Source organism: Bubalus kerabau, chromosome 7 (assembly GCF_029407905.1).
Source record: "Bubalus kerabau isolate K-KA32 ecotype Philippines breed swamp buffalo chromosome 7, PCC_UOA_SB_1v2, whole genome shotgun sequence".
NCBI classification, from domain to species: Eukaryota; Metazoa; Chordata; class Mammalia; order Artiodactyla; family Bovidae; genus Bubalus; species Bubalus kerabau.
Window position 1 is genome coordinate 62,795,556 of NC_073630.1, and position 21,043 is coordinate 62,816,598.

Genomic DNA, 21,043 nt, shown 5'->3' on the forward strand with positions numbered 1-21,043 from the left:
GGGCCGGGATACGGGGGCGTGGCTAGTCGTGGCTGGGAGGGGGACAGACTCCGCCCCCTGCCGAAGCTGAGCAAATCCACTCCGTCCAGCTCAGCGGCCCCGCCCCTGCCGCGAGCCGCGTGGGGCGGAGCTGCGTGCGCTGCGGGTCCACCAACGCCCAAGCGGCTAGAACCCGGGGAGCGAGTAGGTCAGGTTCTAGTTCCCCCGTAGTCTGAAGTCTTCTCTTGCCATCTGGCCCCCGGTTCCTTCCATGTGTCCCCATCCTGTCTGACAGCGCTGAGGTGGTGCCGCGTGCGCGCCAGGTCAGCCATACTTAGGGGCTGAGGCCCAAGGGGACCGGAAGGTCCAGGCCCCCTTTCCGGTCTCCCCAGCAGCCTAGAGGGCCTGCCTTGTCTTCCGGCTCCCCTAGACCGTGTGGATCAGACGTGGCCAGCAGCCTCCTACACTCCCACGTCCTCCAGGCTCGTGGATCCTTCGTACCCTGCGGGCCCGAGTCCCAGGGTTTCGTCACTTTACATAGACCCGCCGCTTCTGGGAAGGAATCACGCCAGATGGATGCTGAGTCCATCATGACTGGACCAGTTAGTGATCCCCACCCTGATCCCGGAGTAGAGAAGCGAGACAGCCATGCCCTCCAGGCAGATTTTCCAGATACTCCTGCCAAGTTCGGGATTTGAGACGTCTGTGCACGATAGGTAGCAGAGCGGATGCAAGATCTAAGTGCCGCGTATGAGGAAGAGTGAAATTAACGTATGGAGCTGCCCACTTTTAATGAGAGCAGCTCTATTCCAGTTTCCCCACTCCAAGGTCATCTTAAACCTCAAATTTAAAGGGGGGCGGGGGGAGCAAAAAGCAGTCATGACTTTTTCTTTCCTCTGGTTAAATTAAAAATTACATCACATGGACCTAGAGATTATCATTCTAAGTGAAGTCAAAGATAATTATATCGCGTCTTATATGTGGAATCTTTTTTTTTTAATGATACAAATGAACTTTACAAAATACAAATAGACTCACAGACATAGAAAACAAACTTATGGTTACCAAAGGGGAAAGGGGAAGGAGGGACATATTAAGAGTTTGGGATTAACATATACACACAACTATATATAAAATAATCAGGGACTTCCCAGCGGTCTGTGGTGAAGACTCCCTGCGCTTCCACTGCAGAGGGTGCTGACTAGATTCCTGGTTGGGTAACCACCGTATACCGCTGGGCAGGGCCAAAAAAAGAAAAAGATAACCAAAAAGGAAACTCGACTTGATATCTTGTAATAACCTGTAATGTTAAAGAATCTGAAAAAAGAATATATATTTATAACTGAATCACTTTGCTGTACACCTGAAACTAACACATTGTAAATCAATTATAATAAATAAAAATAAATTATATAAATATTTTTTAAAAAAATAATTACTTCAAGTAATATTACTTGAAGTTAAAGACCATTTTGAAACATGTTGAGGAAAGTGGATAGAAGTTTATAAAGGCACCTTAAAATACCATATAGATGACAGATTTCTGATATGAGCATGACGTGCACTTGAAACAAGCTGTTGAATTGCTGTGAATCCTAGACAAAGTGATACCATATGTAGGCGTTGTACATTCTATATGCTTAAATTGATTCATTCAACAAAGATTTAGTGCCTATTGTGTTAGACATTATCCTAGAGACCAAAGACAGATCAAAATCCAATTTTTTCTTCCAAAACTCACAGGTTTGTGGGGGAGACAAATGAACAAGTAATTTCAATGCATTTAACAGAAGTGTCTTTTTTTTTTTTTTTTTTTTGGTCTTTCGGCCATGACACACTTCTCTGCATGTTGCATCTTAGTTCCCAGACAAGGGATTGAACCCACACCTTCTACATTGGGAGCACAGAGTCTTAACCACTAGACCACCAAGTCAGTCCCAAAGGTTTTTTTTTTAACTTGGTGCATACATAGATTTGTTTACTGTTACAGTCAGCTTTCTAAAAACCCCACTATTCTAGTCCCTTTATTTTGAATTCAACATTTTTCTACCTATTATTCACTTCACTTTCTTTGTATTTTGACAATGATCATAATCTTCAAAAAGTTCAATAGAATCTTAGAAACGAAATCAAACTATATTAGCTAGAACGGGCCTTTAGATATAGGACAATGGTTCTCAAAATGTGCTGATCATTTCTGAGAACTTTTCAAGGGATCCAGAAGGTAAAAAACATTTTTATGATACTACTACTGAACCCTAGAACCTTTGTTCTAGGGTTCTAATATGTCCCTTTCTTTTTTCACTCATTCTGTCACAAGGATATGGTATTTTCCAGAGGCTATATGACATGTAATATTATAACAGGTCAGTGCGTGTTAGTTGCTCAGCCATGTCCAACTCTTTGCAACCCCATGAACTATATATAGCCCACTAGGTTCCTCTGTCCATAGGATTCTCCAGGCAAGGACACTGGAGTGGTTAGCCATTTCATTCTCCAAGGGATCTTCCCGACCCAGGGATCGAACCCTGGTCTTCCTCAGATTCTTTACATCTGAGCCACCAGGGAAGTCCTTGTAACACATCAGTGCAGATATTATAGATTTACGAAAATGTAAAGCAATGCCAACCTTCTAATTTCTTATTTAGAAGTAACTTTTTAATAAAAATACATTATGTTGACATGTAATGGACTTACAGCTTTCCTCGTAGCTCAGTCGGTAAGGAATCTGCCTGCAATGCAGGAGACCTGGGTTTGATTCCTGGGTTGGGAAGATCCCCTGGAGAAGGAAATGGCAACCCACTCCAGTATTCTTGCCTGGAGAATCCCATGGATGGAGGAGCCTGGCAGGCTTCAGTTCATGGGGTCACACAGAGTCGGACATGACTGAGCGACTAAACTACCACCAATGGGCTTATTATTGCTAAGTTTAAGGAATTGATGTATTTCCTTGTGATTTATCAATTTTCATTTCTACAGGGTCAATACAAATGGCTATAATAAGCATGAAAAAGCTTTTTGGGGTCTTCAAGTTTTAAATGTGTAAAGGAGTCCTGAGAACAAAAAGTTTGAGAACTCCATGTGGTAGGGCAATTATTTTGAGATTATGTATCATGGAGCTCTGAGTTTCCCTGGTGGTGTGTCAGAGTCTATATGAGAAAGAAAATGAGTGGGAGGTTAAAGCTGACAGAGCACTGTGTCTCTGACTTCCTCCTCCGTATCAGAGCAGTTCTACTTTTATCTGTCAATCTGCTTCATATCATCAAAATTTCATGTAGGATTTCAATTTACAAACAGGTTCCTCTTAAAATTTAAAAAGCGCTTGATTCAGTCATTTCATAGGAATTTCCTCCAAGTGTTTACTATGTGATAAAACTGTGCTAGTCATTAGGAATAGAATCTTGAGTAAGGAATGGTACATTCCCAGCCTTCCTACATTTTACTCTCTATGGGGAAACATCAGTAACACAGATGCATGTAAAGTAACTTTATTAAGGAAGATACATATAGTCTTGTGGGAATACACAATAGAAGCATCTAACATAGCAGGTCAGGGATGCTTCAAGTTTATTTCTTTTTGGTTGTGCTGGGTCTTTGCTGCTGCTCAGGCTTTTCTCTAGCTGTGGCAAGCAGGGGCTATGCTCTAGTTGCAGTGAGCAGACTTATTGTGGCTTTTCTTGTTGCCGAGAACAGGTTCTAGGGTTCAGTAGTTGTGGCACATGGGCTCAGTAGTTGCAGCTCCTGGGCTCTAGAGCACAGGCTCAATAGTTGTGGCACATGGGCTTAGTTGCTCTGAGGCATGTGGGATCTTTCCAGGACCAGGGATTGAACCAGTGACTCCTGCGCTGGCAGGCAGATTCTTTACCACTGAGCCACCTGGGAAGCCCCTTCCTGAAGTCTTGAAAATTAAGCTCCTAAAGGAAATATAGGCATTAACTAGGGGAAACAAAGAGGGTGGTCGGAGGAATAAAAAGGATGAATTTAGGGCAAGCAATTCAGAGCTAATGACAGCCATCAAGAATTAGAAGCAGTATGTCCATTGTAGTAACCCAAGAGATTTAGAGCAACGAACAGATTCAAGAGATGATCAGGACTTCCCTGGTGGTCCAGTGGTTCAGAATCCGCCTACCAATGTAGAGGACAGGCTTGATCCCTGATCCTGGGAGATCCTATAGCCACAGGGCAACTAAACCCAAACACCACAACTACCGACCCCATGTGCTGCAACTATGGAAGCCAATGTGCCCTAGAGCCTATGCTCGGCAACAAGAGAAAGCCTACATGCAGCAATGAAGACCCAGTGCAGGCAAAAAAATGAATAAATAATGTTTTTTTTAAAAAGAGCAAGATGATCAGGGAATAAAAGCATGATTTTATTAATATCCTCCCCCTCATCTCACACCAAAGGTGACACTATCTTGGCTTTGACAGTAAAGGTTAGTTATGCCTTGCACAGATATATTTAAGGGTATCAATTTCTTAATCAACTAAGGGAATAAATTTCTGGCTCAACTTTCACAGGTACTCTTTCTCAAAATTAATTTGTCCAAGAATAGTGGAGAAGGCAATGGCACCCCACTCCAGTACTCTTGCCTGGAAAATCCCACGGACAGAGGAGCCTGGAAGGCTGCAGTCCATGGGGTCGCTGAGGGTCGGGCACGGCTGAGCGACTTCACTTTCACTTTTCACTTTCCTGCATTGGAGAAGGAAATGGCAACCCACTCCAGTGTTCTTGCCTGCAGAATCCCAGGGATGGGGGAGCCTGATGGGCTGCTGTCTATGGGGTCGCACAGAGTCGGACACAACTGAAGTGACTCAGCAGCAGCAGCAGTGCATTTTACAAAAAAAAGACTTACCTTTTATCCAAACAAACCCTTACTATGATCCATTCGCCAGGGGTAAAAATTCTGGGCACCAAACAAAGGGATAAAATGAATTCTGGTTTGGGGAAAGTCCCTTATACTGAATAGTCAAGACACTTCAAATCTGTCTTTCCTCATTTTATATTTATTTTTGTTAAGGGTGAAGGTCAGAGGTAGAAACAGGACATTTTGGACATCTTCTGAATTAAAAAAAAAAAAAGATGCCACTTAATGAGTTGGAATATTTTAAAAGCAATGTAAATATTTTGCAGGACTACAAAAACTGGCCAGCGGTAGTGGATAAAATTGACATGGATAGAATTTAAAAGATTTATTCAGTAAAATAGTTAAACTTAGTTATATCAAATCTTACAATACTTTTTCCACTTGGAGGTTTCATCTTATATGATGTTTAATACTTTTATTAACAAAATTATACACACTTATATCTAAAAACATATTAAATGCCAACTTAAAATGGTCTAAGCATTGACTAAAGTCAGAGCCATTCTCGAAAATTTCCAAGGTGTTTCAGTTCAGTTCAGTTGCTCAGTCATGTCCAACTCTTTTCGACCCCATGGATTACAGCATGCCAGGCTTCCCTGTCCATCACCAACTCCTGGAACTTGCTTAAACTCATGCCCAGCATGTCGGTGATCCATCCAACCATCTCATCCTCTGTCGTCCCCTTCTCCTGCCTTCAATCTTTCCCAGCATCAGGGTCTTTTCAAATGAGTCAGTTCTTCGCATCAAGTGGCCTAAGTATTGGGGTTTCAGCTTCAGCATCAGTCCTTCCAATGAATATTCAGGACTGATTTCCTTCAGGGTTGACTGGTGTGACCTCTTTGCAGTCCAAGGGACTCTCAAGAGTCTTCTCCAACACCACAGTTCAAAAGCATCAATTCTTTGGGGCTCAGCTTTCTTTATGGTCCAACTCGCACATCCATACATGACTGCTGGGAAAACCATAGCCTTGACTAGATGGACCTTTGTTGGCAAAGTAATGTCTCTGCTTTTGAATATGCTGTCTAGGTTGGTCATAGCTTTTCTTCCAAGGAGCAAGCGTCTTTTAATTTCATGACTGCAGTCACCATCTGGAGTGATTTTGGAGCCCAAGAAAATAACGTCTCTCACTATTTCCACTGTTTCCCCATCTATTTGCCATGAAGTAATGGGAATGGATGCCATGATCTTCGTTTTTTTAATGTTGTTTTAAGCCAGCTTTTTTTCTCTCCTGTTTCAATTTCATCAAGAAGCTCTTTAATTCCTCTTCACTTTCTGCCCTAAGGGTGGTGTCATCTGCATATCTGAGGTTATTGATATTTTTCCTGGCAATCTTGATTCCAGCTTGTGCTTCATTCAGCCCAGCATTTCTCATGATGAACTCTCCATATAAGTTAAACAAACAAGGTGACAATATGCAGTCTTGATGTACTTCTTTCCCAATTTGGAACCAGTCCTTATTTCCATGTCCAGTTCTAACTGTTGCTTCTTGACCTCTATACAGATTTCTCAGAAGGCAGGTAATGTGGTCTGGTATTCCCCTCTTTTAAGAATTTTCCAGTTTGTTATGATCCACACAGTCAAAGGCTTTGGTGTAGTCAATGAAGCAGATGTTTTTCTGCAACTCTCTTGCTTTCTCTATGATCCAGTAGACATTGGCAGGATGTTGATCTCTGGTTCCTCTGCCTTTTCTAAATCCAGATTAAACATCTGGAAGTTCTCGGTTCACGTACTATTGAAGCCTCACTTGGGAGAATATTGAGCATTACTTTGCTAGTGTGTGAGATAAGTACAATTGTGCGGTAGTTTGAACATTCTTTGGCATTGCCTTTCTTTAGGATTGGAATGAAAACTGACCTTTTCCAGTCCTGTGGCCACTGCTGAGTTTTCCAAATTTGCTGGCATGTTGAGTGCAGCACTTTCACAGCATCATCTTTTAGGATTTCAAATAACTCAACTGAAATTCCATCACCTCCACCAGCTTTGTTCGCAGTGATGCTTCCTAAGGCCCACTCGACTTCACATTCCAAGGTGTTTAATCACACTGATTCTGGTATGAAGGACAGCAGCTGGGCTTGCAGTTATCTGAATGCTTTGAGGCTATCAAGTTTTGTCTGCAAGTCTTACAGTCTCTTGTAGTTTCTGCATTATAATCTTGCTGTTACTTGTGGCTTTACTGAACAACTGTATTAAAATAAATGAAGGTAGTTGTAGAGATTCTGTTTGGTTTGCTCACACATGGAGCCAAGTTTAGGTCAAAGGTACAAATCAAGGCTTAGATCCCCTTCTACCTCCTTGTGTATTTCAGCAAAATACAGAGAAAAAGAATTAAAATGACATCAGTAGTACGGTTTCTGAAGTGGGAGGGACACATATGAACCTATGTTAAGAAAGAGCATCAAGATTGCTTTGCATTGACTTCTAAAAGAAAAAAAAAAACATTTAAGATAGTATGCCACTTTTCAATATTCTCTTAGGAACATACAAGTAATAAAGTTCAAAATTATAGGTCTAGGATTTGCTCATGGAGTGGATGGCTGCAGGTGTGTAGAAAATGAGATAACTAGAGGATGTCAGGGGACTGAGTATTGAAAGGGTTGTCTTCTTGGATACTGATACCAGAATCACCACAGAAGAATGCTGAAAAGACAGGCAGAAGTCCAGTGCTAAAATCTTCAAGGAGTGAGGAGTAATCCAGAGGTCTATAAATAACTGTGAAAGCTAGGGTAGAATACTCTAACAGCATGAGCTTCAAGAGTTGCAGAGTTTTAGGGAGGAGAGAATGATAGCCTGGCTGTCCAAAAGAGAAAGTGGGAAGAGGTTCACTCTGTCTCCATTCCTTGGTCATATGATCTGGAAAAGAAAACCACTCTCATTCAAGAGGCAAGAGTTAGTACCCTTAAGGAGATACCATGTTTTGGGGAAGAGAATGTTCAGAGAAAGGGTTGAAAATATGGGGCTTTTGCAGATGATGACCCTTAAGTTTAAGAGGTTTGGGGCATGAGGAAAGGTATGAGATTGAATCAGCTGAGGGGAAATGAATGATGATGGCCTTGGAGTCTTGGACTTGTGGAAGCCAATATAAACAGGGGTATAGGACATAACAGGATTAATCAAGGTAGTCTCTAAGGCGAATTACCACAGCCAGGCTATGAGTGTAGGGAGAGAGTAGGGAGCCTTGGCAAATACATGTAGGTATCAGTGAGTCTTACTGTCAGACACGATGATATTGGGGCTGAGGCCAATATAGGGGTGACCTCACTGTGGAGGGGTCTCTTTGGGTATCACCTGACAACTCTGCACATACTCTTATCTTCCATCTTAAAACAACAGCAATAGAAACTTCTTGCCCCAGACCCACATCGCTCTGAAGTTACTACTCCATTTCTCTGCTCCCAATCACTGTAAACCCCCTCCAAAGAGTCACTTGTACTTGTCTCTCTTTCCTTACCCTAATTTCTTTCCTTAACTACTCCAAGCTGGGTTTTCATCATTACTCTAACAAAACACCTTTTCTCAAGTTCACTATGAATCCTTTGTCAAAATGCTTAATTCTCCACCTCGATGTTTTTTCTCAGTAGAATTGAACACCACTGAGCCCTCCTCCCTTTAGAGATTTGCTTTCTTTCCAGGCTTCCAAGACTACATTCATATGGTTTTCTTCTTCTTTCACAGGATGCTCCTTCTCAGTCTATTTCGTAGGTTCCTCTTTCAACCAGGGCTCTAAATACGTACTCAGATCCAAGTTGAAATATAGTTGACATAAAGCATTATGTTAGTTTCAGGTATACCATGTAGTGATTTGACATTTATGTACATGAAATCATCAGAAGTCTAGTAAGCATCTGTTCTCAGTTATTAGACTATTATTGACCATAGTCCCTATGCTGTGTATTACATCCCTGTGACTTATTTATAACTGGAGATTTGTGCCTGTTAATTTCCTTCAGCTATTTTGTCCTCTTCTGCTTCCCCACACCACCTCCCACCATGCTCTCTCCCTTCTGGCGACCACCCATTTGTTCTGTGTATCTGTTTTCATTTTTTTCTTAGTATTTCACATATCAGTGAAATCATATGGTCTTTCTGGCCCACTTCACTTAGCATAAAATATCCTCTAGATTCATTCACGTCACAAATGGCAAGATTCCTTTTTTTTTAATGGCTGAATAATATTCTATTCCATGTATACCACATCGTTATCTGTGCATCTGTCAATGAACACTTAGTTGCTTCTGTGATCTTTAGTATCTGGATACACTCCAGGTCATACAGCAAAAGCAAATTTTCACTTTTGTGTGTTTTCAGAACAGTTACATGTCTAGCTCCTTTTGGGTAACATATATCTGCTCATATAATTAACACTATTGGATAGCAAATGTCTGTCTACTGGACCTAGGTATTCTAGGAAGAAATAACAAAAGAAATGTAATTGCAACCTAATTTCCTAGAGATTCTTAGAATCCTTCTGAATACTGGCCCCAGACTGCTATTACATAAATATTCTTTGTATAACTCAAAGTTCTTCTTGCTTAGGAATGTCTTAGTTAAGGGTAAAAAAAATCTTACCAAAAAAAAACCTGTTTAATAAAGGACTTTAACATTTTACTAGGCAAAAGATGCTCGCTTCTCTTCCCACAAAAACCAAACAGAACACAGTGAGTGTTACTAATGTTTCCTATTTATTCATTAATAAAAAGTGCATAGTACAAGCCCTTTTTCCCAATCCAAGTACTCAGTAAAAGATTACAATAAACCCTGGATGGCACAGACATGATTTGTTTGGCATGATTTAAACATTTAAAAACAGCAGTTAACATTTGGTACATCACATGACCACTTTTGCTTTTAACAAAGTAATCATCAGACACAGTAACAAATACATATGACTTTTCATTTAGAAATGTTATAAAGTTAAGACTAAACCTACTATTGCAACAACAAAAATTTCACCCATTAATTTAAACTCTCTCGATTTCTCCTTCAAGTTGCTGTTTTGTGTCTTAAGCTGAGCTGGTCAAATTTTAGCACATATTCATTGACAGACTTTGATTCAGGGTGTGAGACTTCTGAGGTTCCTTTGAAAATATAAGATATAGATAATTTATAAACACTGTAACATCGCATATCACAAAGACACTAAAAGTAACCACTGAATGGCTGTAGTTAATAGTTACTTTAGAAACTCTCTCCAAGTAGTTTAATTAAAATATGACTTGTTGAACATGGGTTAGTGTTTGGATAGATACATCATAAAATCTTTTACTATACACAGTTCTAATGTTTTTTCCATGTGGAAGGCAAAACAAAACACAACATTATTTTGCATAAAATAACATTAAATAACTCTAAAACAAAATAAACTATAATGGCATTTGTGGGCTGTTTAAGAGCCAAAAGTGATTAAAATGTGAAGCTTTTTCCCAGACTATTTAAAAATTATTGTAGCCATAATTTAGGTGAATGTTTACAAGCCAAATAGAGTAAGGGTGTGCTCAATAAAAAGGCCACATGTAGAAGCTTTAGGGATAAAACAGAATAATATAAATTACTAATTAGGTTAAAAGGAATACTTTATGTGCTAACCCATACTATCTTTGTTGGGAGGGCAGAGAAATTGTACAAGCAGAAAAACCAAGACTAAATACTTCACTAAGAACTTTTGTTATTAAATAGAGGTCCATATAGGAAAAGGTTAATATTCTAATGTAATGTCAATTAAGTATATGTGACAGAAATGAAGAACTAGGAATAAGAACCCAGACTTCCAGGTCTCTAGCTAATACTAGATATTGTTTCTAGGTCACAGCCAGTTCCTTCAACCAAAGTCAATTCTTCTTTGTGTTTTACAGGGTCTTAGTTCCCTGATCAGGGATTGAACCTGGGCCCTAGGCAGTGAAAGCATGGAGTCCCAATCACTGGACCACCAGGGAATTCCCCAAAGTCAATTCTTAGTTCTTTGTGAACTGCAGATTCAGTGACACATCACTATCTCTTCCAGAGACTAGCTTTCTAGCAGCTTAAACAGCAGACCGTTACAAGATATGTGCTAGCCTTCCAAGTTCAGGGGCGAGGGCAGAAAAAGAAATGATTATAGGGATTCAGCTCCATCTTAGGCCATTCCTGCCGTTTCTGCTTTAAAAGCTATGAAGCTGAGAAGGCTTTTAATGGGCCATATTGAGAGGAAAAACCTTAAATCTATGGTGTTCTTTTACCCAGGATTTGACTTACCTGTGTTATGACACCCCTCGATTAACACAAGTAATTAACAGTAGGTTATTTTATTTCAAGAAAAGTTGAGCACAAAGCCAAGATGCACAGGAGGAATGCAAGCATTCGATATCGGGTTATATAAAGAAATGAAGCCCTTACAGTGTTTATAGCCTAGAACAGAATCATAATAAAGGAGAAAAATACCCTACGAGTGTCACGTAATTGTATCAGAGACTCTATTAAACAGTACAATAATATGGAGAAGTTTATTCAATTCATACAAGTAATTTCTCAGATCTATACAGTGAAAAGCTAAACTGATCTGGGAGGGGGAGCATCCTTACACTGACAGCAAAATATCTTCTAGCCCCCATAAATCATCTGCAATCATTTGTTAGAAAAAAATTCTATAACCACACAGGTCATGCAGACTTTTTATGCCATTTGTATTCATTTTCTTTCAAACTGAACAAGACCAAATGAAACCTTTTACATTTTTATTCATTTCAAAATTTTCCTTATATTAGTGCTCCTCCCCACCCCAATTCATCCTATTACCAAACAAGAATGAGACAGAGATTGAGAAAAAAATACCCTTGATTGTTTCTCATTTTCCTCCTTTTCCCTTGGAGTAAACCAAGAATTCATTAAATATTTTTTAAAGTCAGAAAGATAACAAGACTCTAAAATTTTTCTTCCAAAAAAAAAAGAGAGTAAGTAAATAGCATTCAAATGTCAGTAATCAAACAGGCCCCCAAGACAGCTTTAAGATCGTTTCATTTAACAGGGAAGTTTACAACACAAAAGCAGCTTCCTGAGAGGCACCCACTTTAAAAATAAGTTATAGCTTAAATTATTACTGTATAGATTATACCTGGCAAAGGTAGAAAGAATTAAATTTTTTCCTCCTTTCATGAACTGTGTAATAAGGCTAGTGTGCAGAGGCTTACAAATTTCATATAATGGACTGTAAATCATCCACCATATTTAAATCATGTTTATTTAAAGTTTTCTTAATATTAGACATTTTATGGGAATAAAAACTTAGTAAACAGTTATTTCATTTCTTTTCTCTTCTTCTTAGCCACATAAATCATCTGTAGTGGATGATACAGATTTCAGCTGTAATTTGTAAAATATTCCAAAAGTTGTCACAGTCCTAAGAACTAGAGAAAACTGCCATCCACAAATAAACTACCAAGGTAAATATAAATACAGTGTGGTTCTAATCTTCTTTCATACAATCTCAGGTAACCCCAAATACCTTTATAAATACCTTATTAAAAAAACAATTTTTAAACCCATTGAAACTACTTAAAATATTTAAATGTAGAGATCTCAAATTTCCTTCTATCAGGCCAGAAATTAGCACAAAAATTATGATCACAGTTACAAACAGAACAAATGGAATGTTTACGTTCAGGATAACCAAAAAAGCCCCATGTAACTTTTTAATGTAATCATTTACTCAAATATAGGAAAGGTGATGACACAGGAAGCAAAAATAAGCTCGCAAGTGAAATTTCTAGAAGCTCATGAAAACAATACCATCCCATACTGTAGATGCAAAAGAAAAATCAGTTCTAATGGGGTTAAGAGTACTCTGGTCATCTTCGTTCATTTGGTCGTGCAAGGTGTTGAACTATTTTCACTTCCCATATCCACAAAGTTAGTCCACAGGAGGGGCTGGTGGATCTTGTCCCTGACATCAGAGAGAGAGAAATTATGAAATTGACTTCTTAAATTCCCCAGTGCAACCAATCTAACACATACAGTAAGAACTGAGCAGCGATGGCCCTCAACTTCCCATCCTAAATCATATACTTATTTAGACTTCTATGTTTCTGCACAAGAGAGCACTGTGATTCACCAACATTTGTCTTTCTTTGTAGTATGGAAAAAAAGAAAATTTTGTAACAGTGATATTGATTTAGGTGAAAGTGCTCTCCCTGACAGCTCCAGAGGTGATATTTAAACCAATTAAGGTAGTCTCATCCTTCTTGCTAATAAGGTGACTGAGTACAGTACAATTAAAATGAAGCTAAGGACTTGTATTTCTCTCTACAGAACATCTGTCAGTGAGGAAATAGGTGGCTCCAGCTCCTACTGGTAGCTGCCGTACAGGGACCAGAAAGGGTGCCTACCTTGGAATAAATAATGGTCTGAGGAAGAAACAAGGTCTCTAATGAACTGTTAAAACTTTCTAAACACTGACCCTCCCTCTGGATTTCTTGATATGTACACCAATAAAGCCAATTACTTAAACCAGGTGGAAATGATTTTTGTTACTTGTAATAGAAAGCATCTGAACTGTAAAGGAAAGAGCAGAGCTTTTAGGAATCTTTAGCAAGATTCCACTTATTTATTACTCTGATATGCTATATGAAACCCCAGATGAGGATAATCAATTTTTCTGCTTGGAATTGGTCAATATGTCTTCATGCTTGTTCCTAGAGCTATGGGACTACCATTCCTAGAACTGCTGGTCTACAATGAACTAAGGTTCAGGGGATGGTAATCTTGCATTTCTGTCACTTTTAAATGGCTTCTAATTTAGCTCCAAACATTGAGGATGTCGCTCTTTGATATGAAAGTAACAAAACTGTACATAGAAAGAAAAAAGGCTAGGGAGAAAGTACTTTATCAAGACAATATACAAGCTGTTTTATGCATACACTCCTCCTCTCCAAGAAAACCTAAAAATAAGGCATTTTATATAGGGCTAATGACGGCTTCTTTCTTAACTAAAGTCAGCATGCTACATATCTAAATGTTCCAGTCCCAAAGCACTGACCAATTAACGTTGCTTTCTCCTATATAAGCAACGTTGCTTTCTCCTATATAAGCAACTGGTCTAGTTAAACTTCTTTTTAATATTAGCAACGCAAGATTGGGGGAAAGAAGCAATTATTTTAGGCTGAAGAAGGGAACTAGTGGGATAATTTGGTGTCATCAAGTGAATCCACCATGGAAACAGTTTTAAAGAGATAATTACTCAAATGAAATGAGAAAGAAAAAAAGTATAAATATTGGCTCTGAAAACAATTAAAAAGAATCCTTTAATGGAGGCTCTATTAAAGGCGGTAATCAAAAACTCCCTGTTGGGTCACTATATCATATTTATCATTTAGGTTCTAAAAATTGTTATAATCATGACTATCAAAATTTATCAACATAAATGATTCCTACCACTCCTTTTGCCAGCTCAGCTGACCTATTGTGATGCCGAACTGTCGAATGAATTTGAGAGAAATAGGATGGGAAAGCAGGTTGAGCCAGATGGGCTCCATGTCTCTGCTATATTTGACATCTAGGACAGAAGGGGAGAAAATGGAGAGAGAGAAAGTGAATGAGTGAGAGACAGAGAGTGTGTGTGTGTGTGTGTGCACACACAAGTGTGTGTGTGTGTGTGTGCATGCGTCCGCACAAGTAGGGACATTTGAACTGTAGCTAGTAAGAGTATCTAGGAACCTTGGGACATGAGAGGCAAGGGATCAACTGTGAGGTGGACAGAACTAGAAACTGGAGGACTGAGATTTGAGAACTATCACTGTGGATTATTATGAACTGAACCATTTTTTATGTTTCTTGTGTGAGTAAACATTGAAATTCATCTTAAAATGATGTGGGGGCTACTGGTCTGTACTTCTCTATGTGTAACTCCATGAAAACTAAGCCATTTTGGATTGCAAGACTTACTGGAACTACATAGGAAGAATTTAATTTACTCTATGAGCTAAATCTTCCTTTTGGTAATTTAGATATTTCAGTCAAAACAACTCCACCCCTTTCCCAGACTACACCCATCCCCCCACCCCAAAAGATCTCTAATCCACAACACTTACATTATGAGGACTGGCTGGTTTTCCAGTTAGGTTGGATCCTCTTAGATTAGGAGGTCTCAACAGGAACAAGATCACTGCAATAACCATCCAGGCCATCAAGATCATGGTAATACTGATGCCATGATCACTAGAGGGTCCTGGCACTAAAGACAAACAGAAAATGTATTTGCAACAAAAACTGTTGAATAATTACCATGTTGTTAGTAAATGTAAAAACAAACTCTAATGTTTAAATAACTTCAAAATTGTATTAACATAAAAACTATTAATAATTTTAAGAATTATTAAATATTTACATCTTCAATTTCCCTTTCCTCCTGTGAGAAAATCTAAATGGTAAATGGTATAAAATAGTCATAAGCCAGAGACTATTAAATAAAGATTCTTAATAGTATAGTAGTTCTTAATAATTTGGGGTAATAGAATCCTTTGAGAATTTGATAAAAAAAAGACTCCACTATAAGAATCCACGTATACACATTTAACAATTTTGTATATATTAATAATTGCAACAGATTCATGGCAATTCATAGCTATACTGAGATCTGCAGAATCCAGGTTAAGACCACTTGATATACAGAAAAGCCATGCTAGGGGAGAGGGGATTATGCATTTTAATTACAGAAGCATCCTGAAAAAATAACAGAGCTTAAGGAAAAGGGGACATCTCAGTTGTACATATATGAATTAAAGATCCCTTTAATGACATTTTCAAACAAAGAGATTAATTTGGCCTTTTTTTGGAAAAAGAATTTGGATTCAGATCTAGCTATTTCAAAGTCTATGCATTTATCCAGAGGAAAAAAAAATCAGGTCTGTATAGCTATCAGTCCTTCACGGCAGCCTTATCTTATTTATTTCAGAATAACAAGTACCTGGCTCATGAAACGAGCTTAACAAATTTATAGTGTATGAAATGTGTATTAGAGAACTCAAAGTGTCAGAAATGAAAATTCTAGAAGATCAGATTTCTAGAGAAAATAGTATCTATAGGTGGTTACTGTCAATTTTAGTTTTTAAATACCACTCAAATCTGTCTACTTTCCGCTCCACGCCCACACTTGTTCAAGCTACCATCACTTCTTGTCTGGTGTACTACAGCGTGGCTTCTTAACCAACCTCCTCACACTTACTCTTGACTCCTCTAACTCTATCCTTCAAGTGCTCCAAGAGTGATTTTTTTTAAAAAGCAAAATATTATCTATTATTTTTATTACTAAATAATAGTTAAAAGTTGAGCGGCTACTTTGAACCAGGCATTATCTCTCTTAATCCCTTTTAACAATCTTTTTATTTTTATTCTGGCTGAGCCTGGAGACCTGTGGGATCTTGGTTCCCAGCTTCCCAGACGAGGGATGGAAGCCAGGCCATCAGCAGTGAAAGTGCTGAGTCCTAACTACTGGACCTCCTAGGAATTCCTCAGCAATCTTATTTTATGGCAGGTATATAAAATCTTTCATTTTATAGATGAGGAATCTGGGGAATGGGGGGTTAAATCCCAATGTCATACAGTCGGCATGTGGCAAAGCTGCGGTTTAAATACAGTGGTCCCATTCCAGGGTCTGTGCTCTTAACCTCTTCGCAATGTCATAATCTCTCACCGTATCACATAGAAGACAGGCCCCTGAAAATTATTATTCCTGTGGGTAGTAAAATTGGCAAATACAGATTTTAAAAGGATTTCTGATAAACTTACAACTAGCTGTTAGAGTATATAAAGGTAGTCAAACAAAGAGAACTGTGCTGTCTACATATGATCACTTCATATAGTGCACCACTCAGAAGTAAAATGCTACATTGGTTAGACCTCAAGTGTAAGCCCAATGCCAATTCAGTGTGGAAAATGGGTCCCTTGCTTTTTGATGCTCTTCACAAGTAAAGGACTGTGAAGTTTCAGATAGTTAAACCTCAGATCCCACGTTTACTAATGCCTAGATCTAGACAAAGCAAACGTGGTAAAATGCTCACTCTCTGTGTGAGACTCCCATGGTGCTAACATGACTCCTAGTCCCCCGGTGCTGTCTCCTGGCTTGGTTGTCACAGGCTACCGCGGCCTCTCCTTTCTGCACGCTGCTGCCGAAGAAGTCTGCTTATAACACTGCTCTTCACACACCTCTGCTGACTAACCCAGCAACTCGCTCTCCACCGTCTACTGCTTCGACTCTGAACGCTTCAGCCTGGCCTTTCCTCACCAGACGTGGCCCTACTCATCAATGTTACCTCTTATGTTTCTCAGAAAAATCATCCTCTGCCCTAGTCAACCTCATTCCTTCTTCCTCCTTTATCCAGTGGATCCCTGACTTGCCTGCCCAACAGAATAGCCTGTGACAACATCAGCGTCACCATTTCTAAGGCCCTGCCTCATATCATCTAATTCAGGAGTACCTCCAGGGTGGGGTCAGGAACCAACAGTATTTTTAAAGCTTTCCAAGTGAATCTGATGCAATAGTTCAATGCTAGTTTGGCTGCCATTCACCAACTTCGCAAACTCTGTCCTTCTGGGGACTCATTATTTTTCCCTGTCTGGCATGATCTCATTTAACTCATTCAACAACATCCTACAACCTGCTCTCATCTGGTGAAAAAAAGCTCCATTTTCTCTGCCCATTCTTTCCTTTCTTCTCTAGACTAGGGTAGCATTTCTAGTTTGAAAGAACCGTTTCCAACCTCTCCTAATTAGTTCATTAACTTTTTAAAAATGAGACTATCTCAAGCTGTTTGACTTTACCACCTCTTAAATAAATAATCTCTGTGCCTCGATTTTTTTTACCTGTGAAATGGCAATATTACCACCATCTCATAGAATAGTTGTGAAGACGGAAATGATCAGTACATGAAAAGTAGCACAAAAATACCTGGAACACAATAGGTATTTGATAAACATCAGCCATTACTGATCTGTGCTCTAGCTGATATGTCTATTACATAGACATACTCTGCAGGGTTATTAACAAAAAGCTGAAAACAGACCTAAACGTTTGCCAAGAGCATCCAATTAAGAAATTATGGTATGTGGGGGTTGGGGTGAAGCTGTAACACAATGGTGAGGGACGTTCACATGAGACAAGCAACAAGCTATTTCTTGACAGAGGGGGAAAAAACAGGTGAAAAACAGTGTGTACTAAGAAAGGGGAGCGGCAAATAATAAATATTTGCCTGTATATGCACAAAGAAATTGTGGAAAGATACCCAGAAGGCCAATAATACCCAGAGACAGGACCTCGATAGATGGGAGAATAGGAGTAGGAAATCATCTTTTCACTATATACTAATTAACTGCTTGAGTTTTGAACCATGTATTTTGGGATTAGAGATACCAGATACCTGAACTAACTTAACTTAGGCTTCTTCATGAAATCTCAGAACATATAAGCTACTCAAGCTCCCTGGCACTGCATGCAGCCAATACAAACAAGTATCAGGAGCAGCTGTTGTAAAGTCAACAGGGAGAAGTGAAAGAGCCTTTACATGATCGGGCCACTATGGTTTTTACTGTGATAACTTTTTGGCACTAAATATTCTAAACATTAATATAGTACCAAATAATCTGATATTAAAGAAGTACAATCACATGGGGGATATAAAACCTGTTCTCTTCACTGCCTAGGAATTATTTGCCTTAAGAGGATAAACACTTTTTACTCTATGGTCTAGAAAAATGTCACATCATAAAAATGTAAAAGGATTTTGTACAGTAAAATACAGTGTTGCATTCTACTCAATGGTTAAGCGCAGGGAGCCGGCATATTGCATATTGAGTGCATATTGCATATTGAGTGCATATTGCATATTGAGTGCAGCACTTTCCACAGCATCATCTTTCAGGATCTGGAATAGCTCAACTAGAATTCTGTCACTGCCAGGAGCCAGCGTGAGGAACTCCGCCCATGGCAAAGGTCATGAGGAAGGGGGCTCGGCATACGCAAAGGCGGGATTGAGCCTCAGGAGTCCCCCTAGAAATTCTCGAGCATCTACCCCCAAAACCAGAGTCTGCCTACTTTCTGCTTTGTGCTCTCACCTACACCTCTGACTTTACGGGGGCTGTCCCCCACTACCTCTCTCTGAAAAAAGAGTTAGCTTACAGCTCCAGTTAATAATTCCTGGGTGTGACAGTGTTTCAACCTACAAACTCCTTGGAAATCCTCTAGCCTGCCTGAATAGGTTTTTCCGGCCACATGTGATTGTTCACAGCCTCCCAACTGTGAGAGGCAGGAGATGTTCTAAACTGTCTAAACACAGATTCCTTTGAGTAGTTAAAAGATTGATTAGAAATTGTATTGGTGAAGGGTTTTTCACTTATTGGGCCAATGTTTGCTACTAAGTCTCCAGACTCCTTACCTACTGTGTCCTTGGCAGTGTATTGATTGATATAATGGGTGTATAGAAATGTAAGTAGTAGCCTCAATGTTTGTAACCTTGGACCCTTGAGTTAATTCTTTTCTTGACTGAGCCCACCTCACCTTTGCCCTATAGGAATGCTTTTTTGGAGGCTGGTGCCTGACTTTGGAATAATCACCTTTAGAGAAAGAAAAGTTTCTTAAAATGTTAACAGGCCTCCTGGCCAGAAGATGATGTAATTCACCTGAACTTTTGCATATTGTAAGTTTGAAAGCCTGGCTTCGATTAGGACCAGGAACTGCTGTCCTTGCATGACTCCACCCTTTCCCCCATTATCCTCTATGCACAACTTTAGGTATAAAAACTACTTTGGAAAATAAAGTGCGGGCCTTGTTCACCGAAACTTGGTCTCCCCATATCGCTCTCTCTCTCAAATTCTGGCTGAGTCTCCATCTGGAGCGCGGAACCCGCCATGCTTGCTAATTATGCCTGGGCTTCTAAGATCCGACCGGGGAGGCCTCAGTGTCTCCTCTCCTTCGGGAGAACGGAAGGACGCCTGCGGCCTACATAAGTGGTGCAAACTTCTTGTCTTGAAGTTTTATTGGTCTCCCGCATAAACCAAGCTACTCAGCCTCTTTTCTCCACTGAATTTTCCTACTGAGCTATCCTCATTCTATTACTCTTTATATCTTTGATAAATATTTATAAATAAATAGGTCGCCGACGCCGTCCCTGCTTCGAATACCCTGGATCAGCCGGGGCTGGACCCCGGCAGTTAAGTCTTTGGTTACAAGAAAAAGTAAGTATTATAATCAAGTAAGATGTCAAATGGGATAGTTACAGTGACGCTATTAACCTAGTTGGACACAAGGAAGATGAAAACGAGAGAGGATCTAACAGCTGACAGATCCTGAGGGATTATTTCTCTAAACTTATATAGACGGCCAATGATCTAGTCATTCACGCCTATGAAACGGAACCTCCATAAACCCCCTGAATGATGGGGTTCACGGAGCTTCTGGGCCAGGGCACACATGGCGTTAGCTGGGAGGGCGGTGCACCCAAGAAGACAGGGAAGCTCTGCACCCCTTCCCCTGGTACCCTGTCCTATGCATCTCTCCCATTTGGTTGCTGCATCTTTTATAATAAACTGGTAACAGTACTTTAATTATTTTCCTCCATTCTATTAGCCATTCTCACAAGTTACTGAAACAGAAGGGGGGTTGTGGGGACCCCTGATTAATATATATACTTTATATATGAGCATTAGCTCATTGCTGAAGATTTAAAATACACAGAAAAATAATTACATATCACTCAGAGGAAACAACTGCTTAAACCACTTAAAGACATGGCTGTTAGAAAGGATTTCCACCAAATGCTAAAAGGACTGGGGTGCGCGGAGTGGGTGGTGGACGACTGGCCAAGATAACTGAATTAATACCCAAGCCCTAGAGTCTTGCTTTTATGTTTGGATTAAAGAAGTGAAATTTCACCCACAGAAATAAGAGTATATTTGGTTTACAGGTGGGGCTGGCTCAAGGGTCACAAACACCAGAAATATAATAAATTTATTTTTTCCCCCGTAAGAAGTTCAATGAGATTAATTTCAACAAGAAGAACAGGTTTTAGTTTTTCTGCTGAGGCAAAAATCTAAGCTGCTTATCAGAGGGAACACTCTAGGTTAGTGAATGCTGCTGAAGAGGCAACGTGAAGAAACCTGGAGTGGGGGATCGATCACCACCCATCATGCCCCAAACCTAATGGAACATCTGTCTGTTACTTTCTTGCCCAGAGGCGTAT

At 39.7% G+C, this 21,043-nt stretch overlaps 1 protein-coding gene across 5 annotated transcripts in view; it reads right to left on the reverse strand.

Annotated features, from left to right (window-relative positions):
* Positions 1-9,507: 9,507 nt before the first annotated feature.
* Positions 9,508-21,043, reverse strand: part of SMIM14 (small integral membrane protein 14) — a 61,034-nt gene continuing 49,498 nt past the window's right edge. For all 5 annotated transcript variants that reach the window (XM_055588327.1, XM_055588326.1, XM_055588328.1 and 2 more), the window contains 2 exons: positions 14,903-15,045; positions 9,508-12,759 (listed from right to left, as the gene is read on the reverse strand). In XM_055588327.1, the coding sequence (XP_055444302.1) occupies positions 12,727-12,759; positions 14,903-15,045 (176 nt within the window). In that variant the 3' untranslated portion in view covers positions 9,508-12,726. The remainder of the gene's footprint in view (positions 12,760-14,902; positions 15,046-21,043) is intronic.